Here is a 21176-nt window from a genome sequence, read left to right on the forward strand (position 1 = left end):
CTGTTTCTTAAATCTGCCCAAAGATCTAATGTAAACAAAAACAATTTGTCTAATAGTTTTCAGTTTTAAACGTTGAAACTTGGAAAGGAAAAAACACAATATCAGCAAAATTAGATTGAAATATTTGCACCTCAACAGCAAGATAACAGATGGAAGCCCCAGTAACATTCCAATCAAACACTCCATCACTTGTTTTATCTTTCATGCCTTGCCGCAGAAGAGCTAACGAAGCAAGACCATCAGCAAAACAAAATCCAGGAGATATTCTGAAAAAATTCTGGAAGAGAACATCAAATGAATATTATTATTATTAACTGTTTGCCCAAGTGAATTGTCAGAAAAACCGTTTCTAATATTATTCATAGAGAAGAAATTGCTCTTAAATAGAATACAAAGACTTAATGGGCCCAAAGTGTTCTCATAAGTCAAGGTTTGTAGGATAGAAACAGACCAAAACCCAAACTCTTAAGACTCATTTTATGGTTTTATAAGATTGTTAAAGATTTGATTACCTTAAATAAAGAAATAAGATATGATTTAACTACGTGAAATAGGAAATATGTTAAAGGTTGTCAAACTCGAGTTTAAGTAAACTTGTGGGACCTTTTAAACTTTGCATTAAAAAAAGTATTAAAATACATATAAATCATATAATATTATATGAAGTTATAAATAACTTTTAATATTTTTGTAGTGTAATATTATTATTATTAGTAGTAGTAGTATATCATATTATACATATTTTAAATATTTTTTATATATCATTAAATATTTTTATATTTTTTTAATACTATTATCCTTTTTTTTATTTTTCTAATATTATTATCCTTTATTATTACTCTAGTTTTTTTTATTCTAGTTGATTATGTGATATATTATGCTTTACATAAAAAAAGAAATTGTTGGTCTTAAATGGAGGCCCAACTGTCTAACATGGCTAGAGAGGAGTAAAAAATCAAAAGCTAAAACCCTAATATGATCTACCCTCTACTTTTTAGCTTATTTGAAACTATAAAGAGAAAGGAAAATAGAGTAGTGAGATAGCAAAGAGTGAAGAAGAATCTAAAACACAAATAGCATAGAGTGTAGTGGAGCTGAGAAGACACCAAGCAAGATCTATTGGTGCGATAGGAGAACCCAATATCAACACCCAAAACAGAACCAACGAAACATGAATTTTCCCTAGGTGTGTTTTGCATAAATCATGACCGAGAAACAAGCAAATCCAGTGCCGATTTTGGCTTTCTTAATGTCCAATCAAGCTTACTGAAGAGCCTCTAAACTTGCGATTTTATACAAGCCTACTAAACACAATTCTACATGTGAGTTAACTAGGTTTGAGGGTGTGGAGTTTAGGAGTTGACTAGTGATTTTGATAACCAAGATCTTAACAAATATTTCACATCATTAGAGATAGATTTTGTTCCTCACTATAAATACGAGTACTCACATGTGTACAAGATAGTAACAAGCAAGTGGCACTAGAGTGTACCATCCTTCGTGCCTTGTTATTTCACTCAAACTTCCTCTCTCGGATAAATAATACCATTTAGGATCTTTTGTTCTCTGGTAGTCGTTATGCCCTCTTAGTACTATTGCTTTCTCTCAACTGTTGCATACTCGAACCATTTGTGCCCTCTAAGAACTTTCGCTCCCTGGCAGTTTCTCATGCCTTTCAAGTATTTTTGCTCTCCAACAACTAACTTACCTTTTTAGCATTTTTGGTGTTTGGCAATCGCTACACCCTTTCCGCACCATTTTTTCTTTCAAGCATTCACACCCACCAAGCATTTTTTGATCTTCAAAAAATGTCACGCCCATTGAATACTTCTTCATTTCAACAACCATTATGCCTTTTAAAACTTTCTACTCTCCAACAACCACAACTTCCTTCAATCTTTGTCACGACCAATCATTGCAAGGTGCTACTAGTAACTCAATGCATCATCTTCATGTCAGGCTTCTCCATTGCTAGTTTGTTAGCATGCCATGTCCACACACCTTCACCAAATTGATTTGTGTTAGATATTATGAGATATTAATGACTCGCAGTGAAGTAGATCATTCACTTTTTTATAGTCACTCGAGTGTTGGATGTATCTATCTTGTAGTATATGTTGATGACATTGTTCTTACAGGTAGTGATCACCATGGCATCGCACAAGTAAAACACTTTTGTCAACAGTTTCAGACTAAAGATCTTGGCAAACTCAGATATTTCTTGGGAATTGAGGTAGCACAATCCAATACTGGTATTGTTATCTCTCAAACAAAATATGCATTGGATATTTTGGAGGAAATTGGGTTGATGAATTCGAAATTTGTTGATACTCCCATGGATCCCAATGTCAAGCTTCTACCCAATCAGGGGGAGCCCCTTTCAGATCCTGAGAAGTACAGGAGATTAGTTGAAAAATTGAACTATCTCACTGTTACTCGTTCTGATATTTCCTTTGCATTCAATGTGGTGAGTCAATTTCTTAATTCTCCATGTGATCATTGGAATGCAGTTGTATACTGAAGTACATTAAACGCTCTCCTAGAAAAGGTTTGTTATATGGTCATAATAACCATACTAAATTCGTTTGTTATTCAAATGCTGATTGGGCAGGATCTCCATCTGATAGAAGATCAACTTCTGGATATTGTGTCTCCATTGGTGATAACTTGATCTCTTGGAAGAGCAAGAAACAAAGTGTTGTAGCAAGATCTAGTGCAGAAGCAGAATATAGAGCTATGGCATCAGCTACTTGTGAGCTTATTTGGCTTAAACAGTTACTTAAAGAATTGCAATTTGGTGAAGTCACTCAAATGACACTTATATGTGATAATCAGGATGCTCATCAAATTACCTCAAATCCAGTCTTTCATGAAAGGACCAAACATATTGAGATTGATTGTCATTTCTTTTGAGAAAAGATTATATCAAGAGATATCAAGATTGAGTTTGTAATTCAAATAATCAATTAGCAGATATTTTTACTAAACCCTTACGAGGGCCTAGGATTGATTACATTTGTAACAAGTTTGGTATATATGATCTATATGCACCAGCTTGAGGGGGAGTGTTAGATATTATTATATATAATTAGATATTATTAGATATTATGAGATATTATAGATATTGTTAGATATTTCATATTTATGTAATGGGCTTAGCCCATATGTTTCTTTTCCTATATAAACATAACCCTATGTGTTCAATATACACAAGGGATTTACCCTACTCTTTCTTTTACTTTAATAATTTGTAATGCTTTGTCATCTCTAGCAACCAACTAGTTGACATGGTCACCAAGTTTCTCAAGGAGTCTTATTATTAGTGATTGAATTCGTTCCTTAGCATACATAAGAGTCTTGTAACAAACTTGACACAAGTTATAAAATGAGGGGTAGTGTTAAAGATATGATATGATTTGATCACATCAAATAGGGAAATATCTAGATAAATATTTCTTATTATTAGTGATTGATTTTGTTCCTTAGCATATATAAGAGTAGTCACATGTGTACACATTACACAATTACATGGGAATAATAGATATCCATCAAGCTGGATGGGGAGTGTTGAGTTTTTTAGGAGACATTATCAATCTTTGTAATTATTAAATCTAAGATATTGTAGGACACTAAAGGGAAATTGTAATCATTATTCAAAGGTAGTAGAGCTTTATATATACCCTCTTGTACTGGTTTACAATTGGATTAATTGAATCAAAACTTTTTTCTCATATACCTAAACTCTTCTTAAATATTATACAAATGTATATATAAGATAATAATGACAACCCATGACGGTGACCACTCACTAAATAACCTAAAATATGCAGATCTATTCATGACATGTGATAGAAAGAAACCAGTCTATTTTTAGTATCCACTTATCATGGAAACCCTAAACGGTAAAGCAGAAAGTAGTGACAGTAGTAAGCAGAAAAAACAAAATTGGGAGCTCAAAGGCTTAAAATATTGTGTTGGCCTTTCTTTTACTGAAAATTAGTCCACCAAAAATATTTTCTCCTGTTTTTTGGTGCTTCAGAAAAAAGAATTACCCAGTAAAACCAAATAAGTAAGGCTGGAACACTTGAAGAAAATTAAAGGGGATACCTTAAGAAAAGAATTGGTACTCATTGTTGATGTCATGAGTCCCATAATGAATGAGATAACCATTAGTATCAATCCGGTGAAAAAGTGGATCAGCAGAACCACGTTCTGTAAAACAAGTGAATCTCTTAGCATTTTATAACAAATATAATTAACAAAGGAGAAAACAAGTCTCCGCATACCTGAGCCATGGTGTGGTCAAAAAAGAAAAATGTAAGGCAATAGGTTGATGATGCAATTGCAAGTCCATATTCCAATAGCATGAGGATTGTTGGTAACAAAGAAACGCCTCCGACAAACTGTTCCAGACCTACATTCAGTAGCAAGAATTAGCATTGACATCCATGGTATGATACTGTAAGATAGAAACCCCAACAACGGGGTTAAGGCATGGCAGTATTGCGGTGCATCAGGGATCATATTTCATACCTATTCAACCACCTCAGAAAATCCCAGGTGGTGATGGTTCTAATGATTTCTTTTTGGTAATTGAAAGTTTAGGGATAGGACAGGATTGAAAGGTTCTAATATTAAAATAACTAATTATCCCAAAAATTTGACTTAACAAAGTTAAGCTGTCCGAGAAATCAAATATATCTATCATGCTATGCAAAGGCTCTCCACTGTGAGAAGTATATGCAAATAAATAACTGTTACGAACCAAGAAAAACACACCCAAAGATAAACCGAGAACACAAATTCTACTGAATAATCTCTGTATTATTGCTTCTGCATTTTACACTCAGAACATCCACAAAGGAAACGATTATTCCTTTTACACAGGACTTTCCCTGTCTACCAAACGGAATTCAAAAAGGTAACCCCCTTCACTAAACCGGTTGGTCTTTATTAAAAGACCACTAACCACACTAACCGCCACTACCGCACTAACCGCTACCTTACAAACACTAACCGCTACTTTATAAATCACTAACCGCTATCTTACCCTTTATTCCTTATATTTTTCCTATAATATACCTTCCAAGTTTTGTCCTGATTTTGTGTCCTAACAATAGCACTATTATATTGTCCTGAAATTTAATTGATATTTTAATACACTGATGAAAAAACTAAACTAAAAGATAAATCATATAAATGAGAGCTAATTAATATCCCTTAAATATCTCCCAGACCAGGAATAGTTTGTCTCATGTGAGTTTTCCACTTTTAATTCTCTCTTTCTTTACTTGGCCTAGTAACATGAAAAACACACAAGGATCTATTCTCCACCACAAACACAAATATGTACGTTGAACATAATACAAAAAAAACCCACATATTTTGTTAAAGATGAAAATAAAAGGCTTAAGATCAAAGTCACTGCTTAACTTTTGAGAAAAGTGGTTTTAATGTACAAGAACAAGTTAAAATATGACTTCAAGAATGATAAAAACATACATAGTTAATCCCTAATAGCTCCACAGAGAAGACGAACCCATAAGCAATACAGCCGGATTAAGATATTCCTAATGGAAGAATGAAACCATCTTTGTTGATGAATAGGATGGGAAGAGAAAACACAATACGAATCAGAAAAAATAAAAATTTGAATGATTGAGCAAAGAAAAGAAAAAGAAAAAACAGTGAAAAAAACCTATTATACTTTGAGAGAGGTGAAAGAACAAAAGTAAAAGAGCCCAATGTCAAGGGTTGGTCAGCACAGTGATAGGCTATCCCATAAATGGCTAGAAAACATTGTGTTATTATGGAAATCTCACCAGAGAAAGGTTGAACTTCAAAAGAGAAAACAGTTAGGGTCCCTCTAGGCGGGAAGGGCACATAAAACCGACTGATAAGGTGAGGTTTGCACCCACTTATATACTATGAAATGTACTAATCTCTAGCTGACGTGGGATCTCCAACACACACCCCTCATGCCAAGCTACCAACTCGTGCGTGGGACTATATATTATGAGTGGTTTGATAACGGCCCGATAGCGGGTAACCTAATAAACACAACAAACAATCGCTAGGATAGACTCGAAATAGCTCTGATACCATATTAAAAGAAAAGAAAGAATAGGATAAATCCCTTGTGTATATTGAACACATAAGGTTTTATATAGGAAAAGAAACATATGGGTTAAGCACATTACATAAATAGAAATACCTAACAATATCTATAATATCTCATAAAATCTAATAATATCTAATTATATCTAATAATATCTAAAAGGTTTCTCATGATTAATAGAAATGGGGTGAATCCCAACATTCTCCTCTAAAATAGCACCAAACAACACCATTTTGAGGCCCGAAGGCCTATTTGCATTCATGAGAAGTGATGACGATGATTTCATGCAAAAGCAGTGACAATTCACACTCGCTACTATACATATTGCTCCAAGCAAGTCATTCAAAATTGGCAGGAGTGTGATCACACAGTTCTAAAGTGGTGCTATCACATTTGAATGACTGCTATGAATAAGAAATTCTCCAAGGTAGAAAAAAATACAATGAAAGGATAAGCATGATAATATAAATTGGAACATTTACTACATTAACATTGTATAGCAATACCTAAAAGGTAAAAAAATGAAATAAATAACAAACAACCTTTGTTTTTGAAAAAAAAAGGGAAACTCAATGCACAAGGCTCCCACCTGGAGGGTATTAGAGTTAAGAGAGTAACTTTTGTATTGATAAAATGTACAAAGGAAAACAAGGATTCTCTTTATATAGAGAATGAAAAGAAACAAAGCGGACAAAAAAAAAACTATAAAAAAACTATATCAAACAAAATACAACAGTAACAATGGGGTTTGGAGAGGGCAGATATATACACCTATGACCTTTAGCTCACAAGGCAGCCATCTTATTGCAACAATGTTTGGTCTTCCTAATAAAATAATAGATTTTATTGAAAGAGATGGAAAAAGTCCAAATGATATAAATTCCTTGTCTTAAAGAAACAAAAGAATAAGGACAGGTCAGGTAAGCCAAATTTGCCAATCTCTCTTGTGATAAAGTAATGTAAATAAACTATTAGACTTGGGTTCGTGATCAATGTTAGTTTTCGCAGCAAATTAAATGTGCAGATAAAACTAAGTATTAATAATTATTTGGATACATACCAAAGATGTAAAAGAGAACTATGGCAAAAGAGGCTGGAAACAAGAAGCCCACAAAGTCCCAAATATATGTAGAAGCCCAATATGACAGGATAGAAACCTAAATAGCAAGTTCAATGTTAGATGATTATTCAGAATGAGATAGAAAAGCAACATTGAATGCTGTCTCATTTGAAAAATTATATACCCCACTGATTAGTTGTTGCTGCTTAGCTTTCACTTCACGTTCCTGTACCAATCAACAATTTACAAATGTTTAGACAAGAAACAAGCAATTTGAGAATGTCAGTAGTATTTGACACTCTAGTACCAAGAAGATCCCTCTAGTGAATTCATGACTCCACAATTATCTATGATTATTATGTATCAAAGAAACTTCAAGGAATCTTCTAACAAAAGTTCTCTTTTATAAATTGCTCCTGGAGGAAGAATAGAACATAATTAAAAAGACAGCAAGCAGGAAGCAGTTTAACACAACTTACCTTAACAATTGAAACGGCAAACGAGGCAGGTATAAAAGAGAAAGCAATGTTGACAATAACTGCAGCAGAGAAGGCATCCAGGTCCTACAGAATTTCATCTACAGCTTATCAAATCTTTAATTTTCTGTACAACGTAGAGGGATAATATAAAGGGCATTGGCACATTGTCATATTAATCTATCATTACTCAATAGTGCAGCTAAATATAAAAGTCAGTATTGGAGATCTCATGTCGTTGGAGATAAAGACATTTCATAATATATAAGTGAGTGCAAACCTCACCTTATGAGCCGGTTTTATAAGGTTGAGTTAGAATTAAAATTCACTTCCTGATACAATGCAATATAATAAGGAAATAAATCTAAAAGCCCAAAGCATGCCCATCACTACAACTAACTGGAAAATGTATCATGATACTTAAAGAATATCCACTCCGGTGAAATAAAATAAACATAGGCTTACATGACGTTGTAAGCGCTGGCTTTGTGTCGTTGGCAAAGGGTGGTTGCGTGTCCGAATTGTCATATTTGTGTCTTGAGTTGCAAGCCTAAGAATAGCAGAATTCATCAAATTGATAAAGGTGGGAGCAGCATGTTGACAGGAACAGTTGTGTAATACAGTGTATCCTAAGCTTCCATCATTACTTTGATCATCCATCACAATTGCCCCATACCTGAATATCAAAACATATCAATAAAACACAACTATTTTATCATATAAAAATTGCATCAATTGTTTTAACTGAGTTGACAAGTTAAAATATAATTAAAATAGCACATGTATTTGTTCATTATTTTCTTGGAAAATAACTATAAATCCCAACAGCACAAAAGTTTAAATATGACAACAGATCCCCCACAAGCAGAAAACAACAGGGCTTGACATCTGGATCCCCCACAGCATAGACTCAGATCAACCTTTTACCAAAGCTACAAACTACTACATCAACACAATTTTAATTTTTGGACAATGACAGCAAGGAAAAAGCATTAGCACAATATTGACTTCTATAGTTCAAAGAAATCACCCATGATCTCCATACAAAAGTATGTTAGTGACACTCAAATATATAGAGATATCAATGAAAATAAATAACCATAGATTCTATGAAGGAAAATTTGGCTTCATTTAGGTTTGATCAAAATAACTTCAGTGTAAATGCAAAATTTAGCCTACACACGACCTAAGATTTTCTCAAATTTCTGAGATGGTACACTTCGTGTATGTTAGCAATGAAAAACTTCAGAATCATCAAAGTTGAACTAGGACAAAATGATTGGTGAGCTTTATTCTTTGAGAAGCTTATATTTTCCTGTCCTGTATTCGTATAAGCAATACTATTTTCAAATAGATTTTGATTTCCCTCAATGATAAAATCAGAGGAAGAGCAGGAAAGAAGAACAAATACTATAATCTCGTTACAATTGCTTGAAAGTTCTTAAAACAGATAAAATATAAAAAAGAAGCAAGAAATTCATATTTCCACACCTAGATTGGTAGGATTCATTAAAGCTAGACATCAAATATTCACTCATAGAAAGTAGAGCGGGTCCCAGAGTTGGTCCTGCCACTTCCACTGCATCAGCCAATTCCTTCTCTGAATTAGGGAATCTGTACGAGCTCGACTTCAACTTCTGTATCCAACCTCCCATGATATTTTGTGCTACCTTTATATCAAAATAAAAATTTCAGCCAAACTCAATCAGAACAACCAGACTCCACTTTTTTTAGAAGCAATAAGTCTACAAAAACAAAGAACACAAAACATAAAAAAACGGAATTAAATCAGTGACAAACCTTTTCAGTAATTGGAAAAGATAGATTAAATGGAATTGGACCTCCCCCGCCCCCGCCACTCAATAGAGGATTAAAGTGAGAAGTTGAAAGGGTCAGTGATTGCTGATCAGGATGTGGCTTGAGCTTAAGAAATAGAAGACCAACAAACAGGAAGAGAGTAGGAATTATTAGCTGGAAAATAATTGTTTTGTGATCTCTCCGAGCAGATATTGCCCTTTTAATGAATAAGGCTTTAAAATGTTGCCAAAATGTTGACCTAGTAATGAGACAGCAACTACAGCACTGCATACCCAAGAAGCTGATAAAACTAAGAAATGTAGCAAAAATTAAGCGACAAGCTCTTCCCAACATGGTAGCCATGAAACCCAGAATCCTCTTATAATTTCCAAAAGTTTTAAGATAACTTATTTTTGTGGAAGGATCATCATTAGTAGGAAGTGAAGCCACAGAGTCAGATATCAGAGAATGCTTATTTTCTTCAAAGCATTCAACCTCATCATCATCACATCCTGCAACTCTTAAAAATACCTCCTCCAGGGTTGTTACAGATATACCATAGCTTTCAATACCAAGATTCTCCTTTTCACCATTGCCACTCAATTCCATGTTCAAAACTGGTTTTTTCATGCAACCTTCAATTTCCCTAAACATCCTCTCAAAGGCTGATGAGGATGTCATTGGAAGCCTGAAAGAAATCTCTGTTCCAACCTGGAAATGCATTTAGAGTAAGAACAAAATGGAATCAACAACCATAATCTCATATACAACTACAAGTAAGATAGACAATTAAATTCTTCACAAAAAATGGAGGGAAGAAGAAAACAAGGGCTTTGGATACTGTTAAACATGAACTCACCAATACACAATCAATTATCACGTTGACACTGTTCAAGTCAAAAAGTTATGATTTCACTCAAGAACTATTTAACATGTAGAATATGTAGTCAAGTGAGCATTTATAACTTTTATTTGTTCTTATCGTATTCCCACTCTTGATAATTGAGCAGATGTGCTGACCAAACCTCTATCTTCAGCTCATTTTACTTTTTTTCTCAGAGGGAAAGTCAACATAAAGATTTTTTTCTTGTGAAAAATCATCTCCTTTGTATAGCTGTTAGTTTTTACAATTGTCAACTATTATTACCAATAGTTTTTTTATATAAGAGATTAATATAATCTTTGTTGTAAGTGATGCCTATAAATAAGTTTGTACTCCTCTAATTTCAAGTGTGCCGAAATAATAAAAATTTCAGTTTGTTGTTCCTCTTGTTTGTTTACTCTAATAGAGGGGAGTGTTAAATGTAACTAAACATATGGGCCTTGGTCCATGTTTTTGTAACTTTGTATTTGAGATAGATAGATAGATAGACATATACACTCTTTTTTTGTAATACACACAGAGAGATTATTTTTGTCTCTTCACCATAGATCTCAACAATTAGAATATCAATCATCACCAAAATCCAATCAATACATCATTAATGATCATAAAAATTACTTCTCTCTCTTCTAAAATTACACTAAAAGGTCGGTGTTGTTTCAATATAGAGGTTCTGCAATTATACACTGTCTTCTAATTACTCTAATAAAACAAAAGGAAAGAGAAAACTATGGTTTATCTCACTAGTGTTGGATCCAGCAAAGTTGTTGAAATCAATCATCATATGCCAATTTCTTACATATCAAATCAAATATACCAAACTACATTGCAAAACTTTAATCTTATCCTAAAAAATCAAAATATATTTAACATGACATTTTCAACAAAATCAAATGATTTATATTAGTATCTAGATGTTAGTATAAATAAATATATATACTTTGTAAAACTGTTAGTTTTTACAACTTTCAACAATTATTTAACAATTTTTCTTGATGTAAGTGATGATGTAAATAGTTCCTATATATAAGTTTGTACATCTCTTATTTCGAGTGTGATGAAATAATAAGATTTTCAATTTTTATTAAGGTGGTATCAGAGCAATTTTTTCGACAATCCATCTTCAAATCTAGGGCTCTTCATCACTTTCTTCTTCATGACTTCGCTCTCACTACTCATCTGATTTCGCTCTTGTGTCTCGTGTGATTTTGCTCTTGCATCTTGTGTGATTTCGCTCTTACGACTCGTGTAATTTCACTCTTGTGGCTCGTGTGCTTTGGCTCTCACGACTCTTCGTGATTTCACTTTCACAAATTGATCTTTGCGACATCTTCGTCTATTCCCGCCCTTGATCAATTGGGAGATGTTCTAACCAAGCCTTTATCATTAGCTCATTTTACTTATCTTGGAGGCACATTCAACGTGAAAAGCTTTTCTTGCGAAAAATCTTCCCTAAGTTGGAGGAGATATGTTAGTATAAATATAGTTAGTTTGTTCAGTTGTTAGGTTTTATAGCCATTAGCTATTATTAAGAAATGGCTCTTGATGTAAGCGGTGCCCATATATAAGTTTGTACTTGTCTTATTTTAAGTGTGATAAAATCATAAAAGTTTCAGTTTGGTCCTCTAGTTATGTAAAGTGTAGCTCTAACTGAGCACCTACAATTATTTCTACAATGTCATTCACTTACAAAGACAAGGTCTAAAACCTTCAAAGTATTTAATGAGTCTTGTATTTTGTCAAAATTTTGAAGTGTTTCTTGGTCATGTTCAGAGATCATAGCAAGAACAACTTAACAAGAATGACAAAATTTTAAAGCAGTGCACTATGTATGTGATTAATTGGTGCTGGTTAAAACAAAATGTTCAAATTTTCAAAAGGAATATTTGAATCTGGATCTAATGTGGGATAAAATAATTGTAGTGGCCACTTTTCTGTACTCAAAAAAACTTTAAAGGAATTTCTCTGGTACACAAGACACTAAAACCAAGAAGATCTAACCTATGATATTTTTATTTTAGGAGAACCAACCTTTTGATTAAAATAAACTTCCTTCATGAACACACACATACTCACTAAGGAGAGGGAAGAAATATGCTCACGCACATTAACATTGACGCATGAATACATGCATGGTATTGACATTAATGGGTATCTTAATGAATAATACTGAGAAAAGTACCTCGCTTACACATGTTGCAGATGGAACATGACGGTATACTATATCACTAGCAATAGAAGCAGTGGGAGCTGACTGAAAGCACAAAAAGAAATACAAATGAAAACAACTAAAGTCTTTCAATTGTGAACCATCATAGACAAGTGGCATTAAACACAAAATGATCAAGAAGTGAACAAACCTTCACAAGGGTTAGAGTATAACCAACTCCATAATGATGCTTCAAGAAAAGGGAACTGTCAACAAATCAAAAAAAAAAGTAATTATTTTATTAATAAAAATCACACCAATTTATTTGTAACAATAAATCTCTTTAAAATAATAAAATAAAAATATGTTCAAATGAATAGGAAGTTTCTAAAGATATTTTCTCATATTATGGAGATATTGCATATATTTTATCCCAATAATCCACTATTTATAACATTCCCCTTTAAGTTGGTAAATAAATATAGCTTATTCCCAACTATCTTGGAATCTGCCCAGGAAAAGCCCTTAAGTGAAAATGTCTGTTATATAAAGTCATATAGGAACATGGGTATCTGTTAGGAACCAAGAATTATAAAGAGAAGAAAAGAAAGGTTTTTATTGAATAGAAAGAAAAGAACAAGAAATAGGAGAGCACTCTCTCCTTCAAGGGCTTCCCCTTCACAAAGAGCTAAAGCTCAATCTACAAAAATATTACACACTCCCCCTCCCCCTCCCCCTCTTCTTCTTTCTTATTTATATCTAACTAGCAAATCAAATAACTAACTCATGACTATTCTAATTCTAACTAACTCCTCCTCTATGTGTAACCTAACAGTATCCACCACAAGACCTCTATCATTAATGAAGTGTCCATGAATTTCAATATGTTGGTATCACATCAGAAGCTATAAATGAAATGGAAGAACTTATTGCTAACTTAAAGGATGAATACACTAAATTTAATAAAAAGGGTAATAGCCTCCCTAAAATTTAGACATTCAAAAAATGCTAATGTTTCTGAACTTAGCTTCCAAATGGATTTTTCAAGAGTATACTCTCTAGAAGGAATTATTACAAAATTAAAATACCTGGCAGAATATCAAGACAAAACAATATCTAAGAAAAAGTGGAAATGAAATTAACCTTCCACAGCATTTCAGAGAACCATTGGCCATGATAGCTATCCTGTCACCTAGTTCATCTGCTTCATCCATAGAATGTGTAGTTAGCAAAATTATCCTTCCCTTCTTAATTTTTTTTATTAACTGCCAAGTCAAGCGCATTGAGTATGGATCCATTCCACTAGTAGGTTCATCAAGGATTATAACCTGTCAAAGTAAATCCAAAAGATTCCATGCAGTTTTCTTCAACCAAATATAAGAATGTCGTGTAGACGCAGATCCTACCTTACTGTTTCCAATCAATGCAATTCCAAGTGACAATTTCCTCTTCATGCCACCAGAAAGAGTTCTCACAATACTGTTGATTTTATCAGCAAGGCCCACCTGTTTATGAAATAATGTTATCTAAAATTCTATATTGACAGGATTGTTTTGCAAGTTAACAATGATAATAGGGTGTTAGTTATTGGTAAGTTTTGAGGCTTGCATGATTTGTACGGGTCCATGATGTCTGAGTTACCCCCAACTCATGGACCCTGAATTCAGGTCATGACAAAGACACATACAAAATAAGAATGCCCAGAACCTTTCCTTGCTTAGTAAGCAAGCTGAAACCTAAACACTATTTAATATTTTGCATGTGCAATCAAGCGCAAATAATTACACATTTGCATAGCAATAATTTTTATACTTATATTTTACAAACTATTTACAGCAAGAAAAATGCGTACTATAAACTTAAGAGAAAAATAATATTATAAGAGTAACTATATCTACATCAATTACATAAATTTTACCAATTCAACTCCCTACAAATTACCAACAAATAAGCCATTCTCAATCATACTTCTTAATGTTGGAGATGAAATCATGCCAGAGGCCTTGGCCCCCTGGATTTTCAATTCTAGTTCTAGATTTGTATGTGCGTGTATGTGTGTGTAAATTTAAATAAAATAATAATATCATTCAATTATTACTTTTTAAAAAAAACATAGTATTCTTTTTTGTTGTTAATAAAGAGATTACTGTATTTTTTTATCACTTCTACATCAGTTGAAGAATAATTTATTAGAAATTTATTTGTCTTTCTAATAGTTTTTCTTTTGTAATGTTATTAATAGCATTTTATTAATGATTTAAAAATTAAAGATTATTTATTACATGGGTAAAATTGTTAAAAATAAGGAATTACTGGAATAAAAATATCCTCATACCTCTATAGTTATTATCAAAATTATCCCATGCATCTACACATTCTTTTCAGCTGATTCTATTTCCTCTTTCAAGAGAGTGTGATTGTTACAAATAAAGGAATTCACATTGTAATCATTATAATTATAAAGTTGAAAGAAATAGATGAAATGTATTTTTGATATGTTTTACAAATATGATTATAATCTAATTTATAGACTGTTTACAACCTAATTAAGAAAAGAAATAATAGGTAATGAAAGCAATAAATAATGAATGATTAAAGGTGTACAAATCAAATCACTAACAAATTTATCCTAATAAATAGAGAATGAAATCTGCACTTAATTACAGAATAATTCTCTTGATTATGCAACAATGATCAATAAAACATTTATTTTCTCTCTTTTTTCAAGTTGGTAATAGAGCTCCAAATCTTGGGGGTTCTATTTCTGCTGTCTCTGCCACCACCGACCACCCCCAATCACCAATTTCTATGGATCCAAATGTGGTGGATCCCCACCGGTTTTATGGCTGAAATTATTTGCAGTGGATTCAGTACATTTGGAGGAGTTTAAAAGGACTATCAAGATTAGACTACATCAATGGTGGAGGACCAAGGTCAAATGACCTAATTTTGAGATTGGGGATAATGAATATTCACAGAACAGGACCCGGTTGTGGTATTCCACAGTTGCTGACATGAGTCATAATTATGTTCTATTCTTATGCTAAAGAAATTGGGATGACTTTTAGTTGAAAGAAATAGATGAAATATATATCTGAGATGTATTTACAAATGTGATTACAGTCTCAATCTATAGATTGTTTCAACCTAATTAAGAAAAGAAATAATAGATAATGAAAGCAAGAAATAATAGGTAATTAAAGTTATACAAATCAAATCAATCACTAAAAGATACCAAATTTGTCCTAATAAATAGATAATGAAATTTGCACTTAATTACGGAGTAATTATCTCCTAATTATGAAACACCTATATAACAACTTTGCTTTGAAAAGCTATTTTGTTGCTTCATATGACACTGGAACCAAGGTGTTTAATACCAGAAAAGTTTCTCTCTCAATATTAGAATATCATGGATTTTTGAATGAGTTGTGGATCAAATTAGATCAATACCAAAATTTGAAGATGTGCAAAGCAAGTGTTGCTGCACATGTTGAAGTTGTTGAAAGATGAGGAATTTTTAAATTCCTATGATGTGAACATGAATATGACCCAATCAGAGTACAAAACTTAGGGAGAGAAAAATTGTCTTCTCTATCAAAAGTGTTCTTAACTATCAAGGGAGAAGAGATTCAGAGGGACATTAAACTTAATGGAGGAACCTCTAACACAAGCTCTATCATAAAAAGGGTTGTCTGGATCAAATATTGGAGGAAAGCCCGCTACAAAAGGCAACCATGGAGATTATTGTTCATATTTTAAAAGATCTAGGCATACTAAAGAAATATGCTTCAAACTCCATGGGAGAAACAAATTAGTGGAACGCATAGGAAGCAACAAAGGAAGCTCACAAAAATGGGCAGGCAATACTATCTCAAAACACCAAGACACAAATCAACCCAGTACTCCTCCTCAACTAGATCTTGATATGAAAGCCTCTAAGGAGGAACTTGATCGTTAAGAACAATGATCGAAGCAATAAGAAAGTCCTCTGAATCGAGTACCTTGTCCACAAGATATAAAAGTTTATTCAATATAAATAGTTGGGCATGTATCTCAGGATACTTGGATTCTTGATTTAGGAGCAACAGATCACATGACTCTGTTTCCTATGTTTTTCAATTCATAGCATAAAATGAAAAGAAAAAACTAATGAGTTGCAAATTGTGACAATATACCCATATGTGGATCTGAGAATATAATTTTAGAATCATCTATTGAATTTGTTAGATATTATTAAATATTATTAAATATTATTAGATATTATTAGGTATTATTAGATATTATGAGATATTGTTAGATATTTCTATTTGTGTAATGGGCTTGGCCTATACGTTTCTTTTTCTGTATAAGCATAACCCAATGTCTTCAATATACACAAGGAATTTATCATATTCTTCCTTTTTTTAATACGGTATCATAGCATACGGTTAGGGTTCAATTTTTGTTGGTGAACCCACTGTTCACTAGTATTTTCCAGCCATTGCCCCGCCGCCTCATTGATGTCGGAGCCGTTGTCGAACTCTCGCTGAAGCCGCTATTAGAGTCTTGCCGAAGTTTTCACCGAAGGCATCATCATTGTTGTTGTTGCCAATTGGCTAGTGACTAGATTTGTTCTTGTCATCTATGGCTTCTTTTGTTGTCACTATACCAGATCCGTCTATTTATACTAAATATGCCAATGTCATCTCTCCATTGAAAAATTGGATGGAACCAATTATGACACTTGGACCTCAGATATTAAGTTATGGCTCAAGAGTCAAGGTGATCATCTTACTGGTCCCATTGTTGCTGAAAATCAGGTTTCTAGTTGGTTGAAAATTGATGTTCAATTATGCATTATTATCAAATCTACCATTTACTCATCTTTAAAACAAATTTTTCATACCTATGAAACATGTTCAAAAGTTTGGGAACAAGCAAAATTATTATACACCAATGATACTCAACGTCTTTATGGTGAGTGTCAAAATCTCCTCACAGTTGTTGCTGCCAAACGTCTGGATTGTACAATGGTGGAATATATGGGTAAACTTCATGCTCTTCTTCATGATTTTAATGAGTTATTGCCTCCTACCTCCACTCCTTCTCTAGAACTAGAGCAAAGATCCAAGTTCTTCAAGTTATTGGACTTGCATGGCCTTCCTGATTATTATTCTCATGTTTGTGATTAAATATAGAGCCATGTCATCGGCTACTTGTGAGCTTATTTGGCTTAAACAGTTACTTAAAGAATTGCAATTTGGAGAGGTCACTCAAATGACACTTATATGTGATAATCAGGTTACTTTTCATATTAGCTCAAATCCAGTTTATCATGAAAAGACCAAACATATTGAGATTGATTCTCATTTCATTTGAGAAATGATTATATTAAGAGATAAAGACAAGTTTTGTTAATTCAAATGATCAATTAGCATATGTTTTTACTAAACCCTTACGGGGGGATCTTGGATTGATAACATTTGTAACAAACTGCGTACATATGATTTATATGCACCAGCTTGAGGGGGGGTGTTAGATATTATTAGATATTATGAATATTATAGATATTGTTAGATATTTCTATTTGTGTTGTTAGATATAATTAGATATTATGAGATATTATAGATATTGTTAGATATTTCATAATTATGTAATGGGCTTAGCCCACATGTTTCTTTTCCTATATGTGTTAGTCAATGGGAGCCCTACGGAAGAGTTTAAGCCATCTAGAGGGTTGCGGCAGGGCGACCCCCTAGCACCTTTCCTTTTCATAGTGGTAGCAGAAGGCCTTGCAGGGTCAGTAAGACAAGCCTTGAAGGCTAATATGTTGACAGGCCTCAAGATTGGAAGGCAGGAGGTGGAGATGTGTATTCTACAGTTCGCAGATGATACTCTCTTTCTATGTGAAGATACCATTGACAATGTAGTAACCTTGAAGGCCATTCTGAGGGGCTTTGAGCTAGCCTCAGGACTGAAGATTAACTTCCATAAATCAAGGCTAGCAGGTATTAATGTACAAAGCAATGTTATAGTATGCTTCACTAAGATTTTGAACTGCATTCAGATGGAGGTACCCTTCAAGTACTTGGGACTGGAGGTGGGAGGGAACCCAAGGAAGAAGCAGTTCTGGGAACCAATTCTAAACAAGCTTAAAGCAAGGCTCAGTGCTTGAAAGGGGAGGTTTTTATCCTTGGCAGGGAGGATTTGTCTAATTAACTCTGTTCTAAATGCCGTCCCTTTGTACTACTTCTCTTTGTTCAGAGCACCGGTTTCGGTGTGTAAAAGGATTATAAGCATTCAAACAAGATTCTTGTGGGGTTGGGTGAAACTGTCTAAGCCAATTGCTTGGGCTAGTTGGAAAGACGTATGCAGACCAAAAGAGGAGGGAGGGTTGGGGTGTAGGGATATACACTTGTTTAATCAAGCTCTCCTAGCTAAATGGAGATGGAGGTGTGTTTCAGAAGAAAAGGGAAGGTGGAAGAAGTTGTTGGAATCCAAATACAATCTGGGAATTGATAGTAGTCAAACACCAGTCAAGTCCCAGTCTTGGTGGTGGAGAGACCTTTCTAAGATGTGTAAGGAGGGAGAAGGTAAAGGGTGGTTTCAAGAAGAGCTAGGCTGGGTAATAGGCTGTGGTGACAAAGTAAAATTTTGGGAAGAAGTGTGGGTAGAAAGTGTTGACCTTAAATCCTTGTTTCCGCGTCTATACTCACTATCTCTAAACCAAGGCCAAACAGTGGGCGAGTTAGGAGAATGGATTGACTCGGAGTGGAGATGGAGAATGAGGTGGAGCAGAGATAGATTTGAGTGGGAGTCATCTCTGGAGAGGGATCTTACTGCACTCCTAGGTCACTCTGAAAAAGAATGTCCAGGACATCCAAGTGTGGGGGAAGGAGGTACCGGGCTTGTTTTCGGTGAACTCTGCTAATGAGTGTTTAGCTAAGCATGATAGAGGCAACCAAAGTGAAGTGTATAAGCTCTTGTGGAAGGTGAAGGCATTCCCAAACGTGGTAGTGACAGCCTGGAGGGTATTGATGGGTAAACTTCCTACAAGAGTGAGTTTGAGTAGGAGAGGGGTGATGTTGAACTCAACGGTGTGCCCTTTGTGTCAGTTAGAGGAGGAGACTTGTCAACATCTCTTTTTGGAGTGTCATCATGCCCAACGGGTCTGGTCTCTATGTTTGCGTTGGGTAGATATCTCCTTCGTCCAGCATAATGATTTAAGGCTGCATTTCCAAAGTTTCCACTTGTTTCAAGCTAGCAACAAGCAAAATAAAATCTGGAAAGGGGTATGGGCAAACATCATTAGATGCATCTGGGATCAAAGGAACCTGATTACCTTCCAGCAAGGGGTAGTAGATGCAGAGGAGATTTTTCAGAGGGCTCAACTCAAGTCTTGGCTGTGGATGAAGCATAAAGCGCATTCGTCTTCTTATTCCTTTGTTGATTGGGTTCTCAATCCAACAATCTGCATTAAAAGCTGCTAATTGGAAGGAGGACGCACTCTTTTTTCTTGTTCTGTTCAGAGGTGATGGATTTGGAGAACCTAGACTATTAGGCTCTCCATGTGAAGTATTTGGTTTGGTAGGACCCTGTTATGGAGCAGGATTGAGTTCCCTGGGGGCATGAGAGAGTATGTCTGGACAGCGGGAATATGTAGTGTTGTAAACCGTTTCGGGGTGGTTTTTATTGTGGTGAATGCAGGAACATGTTGCTTGCTGGAAATGGAGAGCATCTAGGTAAGGAAAGCAAGTATGTTGGTATGGTTGTGGTGCTCCAGCAGTCAAAGAAGATGTACAATGCTGCAGTGTAGTCCCGGGTAGTAGCTGCTTATCTTTGGCCTATATGGCATAGGTTCAGGGAGAAAAAACCCTACCGGTTTTGGATGTTCTTAGACCCAGTCAGCTCTAGCTGGAGATGTTTAGTCATGGTCGAAGAAAGTGTTGTGGAGGTGGCAGCTGCTGCTGGAGTCGTGTCACGCACACCAGGTGTGGCAGCAGCTGAAGTAAGGCTTTTAGTAGGGTGTACAAAAACAGATTGGAAGTAAGACTTTTAGCAGGATGTACAAAAACAGTTTGGAGCAGTAGAGCGATGCTGTCGTGCAGTGAGTGCAAGACACGGTCCTGCTATTAGTGTGGAAGTGTGGCGTTTAACCTAGTGCTACATCATGCTCCTGGCTGGTTTGAAGTGGATGGCTATGAACATAAGGGCTTGTGTGGCTGCTGGTTGGAGAAGGATGGTGAGGTTACGTAGAGCTGGAGTTATAAGTAGATGACTCTATGTTGTTTTGGTGGTCTTTTGCTGGTCATTCTTTGTTGCTCTCTTTGTTGACAAGTATATTAGTTGATAAAGTGAGGCGTGGAGGTCATTTTGTGAAGGGTAATGGTATAAAGGTGAAAGGTAGGAAGTATAGGTTGTGGATGTAGGTGAGGGTGTAGGTGAGGCCAAGGTGGTGTAGCGGTGTTTGGATGCCAAGGTGTAGAATGTACTGCTGCTTTTGTGTAGCAATTATTTTGGTTGCTGTCATAACCGTGTAGGTCCTCTGTCATGATGGTGCAAATTGGTTTGTTGTTCTGTGGTTACAGCTTTATTTTAAGCAGGTTATGCCACACAACAGTTGTCTCCCCTAAGCCATAAAGGGGAGTAACTATGTGGTTGATGTATACGGGTTGGGATACCCCTAAAGTATCCCTCTTAATTTTATTTAT

General features: G+C 34.6%; 1 protein-coding gene and 1 pseudogene across 4 annotated transcripts in view; one reads left to right on the forward strand and one right to left on the reverse strand.

Moving 5' to 3' along the window:
* The window catches only part of ABCA1 (ATP-binding cassette A1), a 64302-nt gene that overhangs the window by 8719 nt on the left and 34407 nt on the right, over positions 1-21176 (reverse strand). For 3 of the 4 annotated variants that reach the window (XM_068616557.1, XM_068616558.1, XM_090302349.1), the window contains exons 17-29: positions 13890-13988; positions 13627-13811; positions 12695-12749; positions 12517-12588; positions 9455-10162; positions 9146-9324; positions 8120-8330; positions 7658-7741; positions 7363-7404; positions 7179-7275; positions 4287-4414; positions 4108-4212; positions 131-277 (exon numbers count right to left, since the gene is read on the reverse strand). In XM_068616557.1, coding sequence (XP_068472658.1) covers positions 131-277; positions 4108-4212; positions 4287-4414; positions 7179-7275; positions 7363-7404; positions 7658-7741; positions 8120-8330; positions 9146-9324; positions 9455-10162; positions 12517-12588; positions 12695-12749; positions 13627-13811; positions 13890-13988 — 2112 coding nt within the window. Of the gene's footprint in view, positions 1-130; positions 278-4107; positions 4213-4286; positions 4415-7178; positions 7276-7362; positions 7405-7657; positions 7742-8119; positions 8331-9145; positions 9325-9454; positions 10163-12516; positions 12589-12694; positions 12750-13626; positions 13812-13889; positions 13989-21176 lie in introns of those variants that run through there. The other variant, XM_090302356.1, reaches the window with a different exon arrangement.
* On the forward strand, positions 15784-16656 carry LOC150029626 (uncharacterized; annotated as a pseudogene).

The sequence above is a fragment of the Phaseolus vulgaris genome, chromosome 1, assembly GCF_051622355.1.
Source record: "Phaseolus vulgaris cultivar YP4 chromosome 1, ASM5162235v1, whole genome shotgun sequence".
In the NCBI taxonomy this organism is placed as follows: Eukaryota; Viridiplantae; Streptophyta; class Magnoliopsida; order Fabales; family Fabaceae; genus Phaseolus; species Phaseolus vulgaris.